General features: G+C 32.7%; 1 protein-coding gene across 1 annotated transcript; it reads right to left on the reverse strand.

Annotated features, from left to right (window-relative positions):
* Window positions 1–262: 262 nt before the first annotated feature.
* Window positions 263–1854, reverse strand: LOC117926368 (anthocyanidin 3-O-glucosyltransferase 2-like). The gene has a single exon (XM_034845459.1). The coding sequence runs from the start codon at window positions 1795–1797 to the stop codon at window positions 406–408; it is 1392 nt and encodes a 463-aa protein (XP_034701350.1). The 5' UTR covers window positions 1798–1854; the 3' UTR covers window positions 263–405.
* Window positions 1855–5000: the final 3146 nt, after the last annotated feature.

A 5000-nucleotide genomic window follows, 5' to 3' on the forward strand; every position in this document is an offset into this window, starting at 1 on the left:
AACAATTGAATTGAACATATTCCCAAACTCATTATGCATAGGAAAATAAGTTTTAGCAACTCAATAGTTTTATTCACCTTGGTAAAACAAATTCAATAGTTTGTGGATTGTTTATTACATGGTTAATATCGTTTGTTAGTTTAGCTCCTTTTAAGAAGTTAATCAATTGTGTATTCCTTGACCAATGGGATCTGTACGTAATTAAATTTATGCCCTTTTAAACTTTTTACTAAATAATATAAAGACTGAGAACAAACTTGTGAAATTCGAATGCTCAAATTTTTTTGTTTCATCGAAGAATTATTTGAGAATTGAAACACGTACAACATATGATAAGGGATCTAAGACCTACAATTGGTACATTAAATATCACCTTATTGCTTAATTACATGGAATGTTGGCCAATCACGTCTTCAATAAAATGACCCAAGGAAAAGTGCGAGATCCACCCTCTATCATCACTTTTCTACTTATCTTTTTCATTTCTTCCCTCTTCTTCCTCACTTCATTGTCAATATTCATTAGATTCTTTAATCCAATTTCAATCTCCTGAGCACTTACAACATAACTACTATCCTTATTATAATCCATTTTAATTTCTACTGCTAATCCCAAATCTTTCACCATTTGAAAGGCATTGATTTGTTGTTCTGCAAACATCGGCCATGTGGCTACAGGAACACCATAATATATGCTTTCAAGCGTAGAATTCCATCCACAATGAGATACAAATCCTCCAACCGCTGAGTGGGCCAAAATAGCTACTTGTGGAGCCCATCCGATCACCTTCCCAATGTTGGCTGTCCGGTGTAAGAACCCTTCTGGTAGAACTTCCTCCACATTTGCATAATTGCTTGGAGATTCTACTTTACCCTTCGGCGGGGGTTGACGAAGGGACCACAGGAAGCGATGGCCGCTGCGTTCTAGCCCATGTGCTATCTCTTTGACCTGATCCCCACCGAAGCCTCCCATGCTCCCGAAGCACAGGAATACCACTGATGATGAAGGCTGATCATCAAGCCAGCTCATGACGGCACTAGCATCTTGTTGAACCCCAACAGACCCCCCTTGCGTGTTGAGTACTGGTCCAACGGGGTACACCGGGGGTATTTTACTGCCAGAAAATGATTGAATAGCATGCGACTCGAGCTCAACAAATGTATTTACCATAATACTCTTGACTCGTCTGAATCTCCTCGTGTGATACAGAAGCATCTCAGCCCCTCCGCGTTCCTTGTTCAACATCACAGGAGGGAAGACCTTACCTGGAACCGGGTTAGCATAACTCGGAACCTCCAGCTCAGCATCCGAGTCCTTGAACTCATTGAAATCCAAGTCCTCATAATCATGGAGGAACTGAAGATGGAACATGAAGCCAAGAAAAGCGGCGCTGGAAGTGAAGAAGAGATAGGAAGGCACCCCAAACTCATCGGCCACATCAATCATCGAGGTGCAGAACATATCAATAACGAACCCACCGAGCCGAACCGAGTTGGAGCGAGTGAGCTCGTGGACGGCGTCTCTGAGGAGTGGTATATGAGCTTTGAGGAATTCGGTGATGACGAGAGAAGGCGCTGTCGCTCCAGGGCTGAACTCTACAGGAGGAAGTGTGACTAAACGTATTGAGTCAGAGTTGGAGGTTATAGTACTATCATTGGACCCAAACGGAAACTTGATCATGATGATTGTGATTGAGAATCGGGGATCTCGCTGAGTAAGCAGCTTTGCAATCTCCACTGTGGCCGCAAGGTGGCCGATCCCAGGAGATGGGATGAAGACAAGCTCAGTTTGCTTCATCACTAAACGGCGATTACTGCAAAGAGAGAAAAATATTGGATGTTTTGAGGGCTTTGTGGTGGGGTGACACATACTTGTGGCTGAACGGGTTATGAACGACCTTTCAATAGTCTTGGCGGGCGAGGAACTGACGTCATGGCTTTGCTGGTTCAGTCTATTTTCTTCTACTTGTCGTTTTTGTATGATTTGTCGTTGGCCTTTATTGAAGTTCGAGGCAACAATGGATGGTTTCAAGATTTCTGTATAAAACAAACAATTAAATATATGATTCATTCCCCCTCGAGGAAGGGTCCAAATAGGTAGGCTAGTCCTTAATTCCTAAAACTTTTCTCCTTGGTTTAAAGTTGTAAATAAAAAACTTAAAAAGAATAAAAATATCATATTTTTTCTAAATAAGTTGTTTTAACATAAATGATAATTCAAAAAGGTTGTCATTTTCGTTATTTTAAAAAAATGAAAAGCATTGTTCAAAATGGAGATTATTTTAATAAAATATCTCAATTTCTTTTTTTGTTTTTTTTATATTATTATATGTCTTTTCAATTACAAAACAAAATATGTACAAGGTGTTATATTGATGGCAAAAACACATTTGTTGGCGGTACTCACAATTTTTTATGCATATAATAAAGTGGTAGCTTTTACATCTATTCAAATTGATTCAATTTGTTAATTATTAAGATTAAATTATTGATTTGGATTAGCCCCCTGGGAAATCATGTCAGTCATAGTACTTCAATATATTTAATCATATAAAAATACAAGATATATCTAAAAAAACACTTACAAAGAATGTCTCAACTTCCATAAATGTGAAAACAACAAGCCTATGGACTACTATAAAAATCTACTAAATCTATAAAAAAAATTGTACACAACTTACCCGACCCAATTACTTTTTTCTACGAATTTGATATCAATAAGCCCTACTCCTTTCATCTTGAGGTTTGTGAGCTCAAAATTTCAACCTTTTCCTTTCATCTTTCAAAGGACTTTCAGGAGTTTTTTCACACTTGATCTTGATTTTCTAGAATATCTAATCTAGGAAAACAATGGTTGTTTAGTAGGTTTTATTACAGTTTTTTATTTTCAAATGCTTTTCATACCTAAACCTTCAGTATTTTAGTTGCACCCTATTTTGAAAATTTAATTAAGAAAAAAAAGAATTTAGATCATAATTTTCAAAGAAAAATGGACAAAAATACCTAGACATTTAAGTTACAACTAAATTACTCATATCATAACACCATTTTATCATTGTTAATTTCAAACTCAAAATGTGTTTATGCCTACGCTTCAAATTTTGTGCTTGAATATGTTAGTATAAGACTCATTGTAGAAAAGTAGCCTCGAATTATTAATCTTAGGAACAAAATTGTCAACCCATTGTAATACACTAACAAAGTTAATACCATACAAAAAGATCATTCATACTAGAAAAAAGCAAGAATTTTGGAAAATTCTATATTACTGAATCAATGCCTAGTAAAATTAAAATCTAGATCATTTAAAGTGTTTAATAAAATTGTTGAATAAAGGTATAGATATATGAAATCATATTATAAATAAATGGGACCAAGACATAAGATAATAAAATCAAAGTAGAAAGCATAAGATTAAAGTATAATGCAATAGGACCACATAAGAGATACAAAGTATCATATCAAAGTCTAGGTTGAAGGACGTTGATGCAAAAGGTGAGTGGTTCTACATTCTTTAATTTTAACATACAACAAGCAATAAAAATATTATTTATATTCCCTTGAGAAAGAGATAGAATAGGTTACACTTTTCCCATGTTTAGGCCAAACTTTGTAAAGATAATCTCTATTGGTTTAAAGTTGTAAATAAAATTTTAAATGAATAAAAATGTCCTAATTTTTGAAAAATTTGTATTAATGTGAATGAATGTAAAAAGTTCCATGAATAATACTTTTATTCAAAAAATTGTAATTTTTTTTTTTAATTTTAAAAAGTGAAGGGCACTTTTCCAAATTAGAGATTATTTTGAAAATAAATTGATTAAATTCTTGCTATTTTTTTTTTCAAAAATAAAAAATGTAGTCAACTACCAGTTTAGTTTTGTAGAAAATTAACAAACTCTTTGGGTCACATTTTTTTGTCATTTACTTGCTAAAGCATTATGTAAGTTCCAAGGTCGGAGTGTAAGGGCATATTAAATCATTTTTCTTGAATGTTCTTATTTATGTAGTATGTGAAAGAATTGTATACCCTTATGCAATAGACAATAATTTTTTTTATGCATTTCATGATTTCAAATTATATATGTCATAATTGATGATATTTTCCCTTATATTTATATTGTATAAAAATAAGATTACTAATGATAACATATGGTTTTTAATTTCCTTATAATCTTAAAATATGTTCACAACCTATAAACTTCTCATAGACAATATATTTATTAAAAGTTGTCAATCATGACTTGTACTAGTGTATCTAATTGAGTAATGGATCTCAATCACTAGAATTGAAACTTTTAATAAATTTCACGGGTGATTATATGATAATAATCACAGAATTGGACAACTGTCGAACAACTCTCGGATCTCTTCTAGTCATGTTAGGGTTGATTTTTGTTTAATATTACATAAAATTCTTTGACTTAAGGATCGATGTTATTGAGTTTTGTATTTGAATTTATATAACTTTCATATTGTCAATTATTAATGTCTAATAGCAAACTATATATAGACATTTTGAGCTTTCATTTTGAAATTTTATAGACATATTAGATATTTTGGGCTATGTATTATATATAGTCCTATAGTGGGAGGGCATATTCAAGATTGTATCACTTATAAATTGGATTGAAATACTAACTTGTCAATTTAGAAAGAATTTTTACAAGGTGTATATATCCATATAATATGTTGTGTATTAGGAATTAATTTCTAAATTGTTTCTCAAAGGTCCAATTATAAGAGGTGATACACTTGCAAGGTTTGGTAATGAAATCATCTTGGTCCAACCCAATAAAGTTATAAGGAATATTAGTTAATAGAATGATTAACATGTAATTAGGGAACTCACTAATATATCTATTATTCATTGGTGAAATTATAATTTGTTTAAATATAATTGCAATTAACAAAGTTACTTGGACTAAATATATTAGGGATACAAAGATTCCACAAAGGTCTCATATGACGTGTCCTCACTTGGATTATTGAGAAGAGACC

The sequence above is a fragment of the Vitis riparia genome, chromosome 12 (assembly GCF_004353265.1).
Source record: "Vitis riparia cultivar Riparia Gloire de Montpellier isolate 1030 chromosome 12, EGFV_Vit.rip_1.0, whole genome shotgun sequence".
Classification (NCBI taxonomy): domain Eukaryota; kingdom Viridiplantae; phylum Streptophyta; class Magnoliopsida; order Vitales; family Vitaceae; genus Vitis; species Vitis riparia.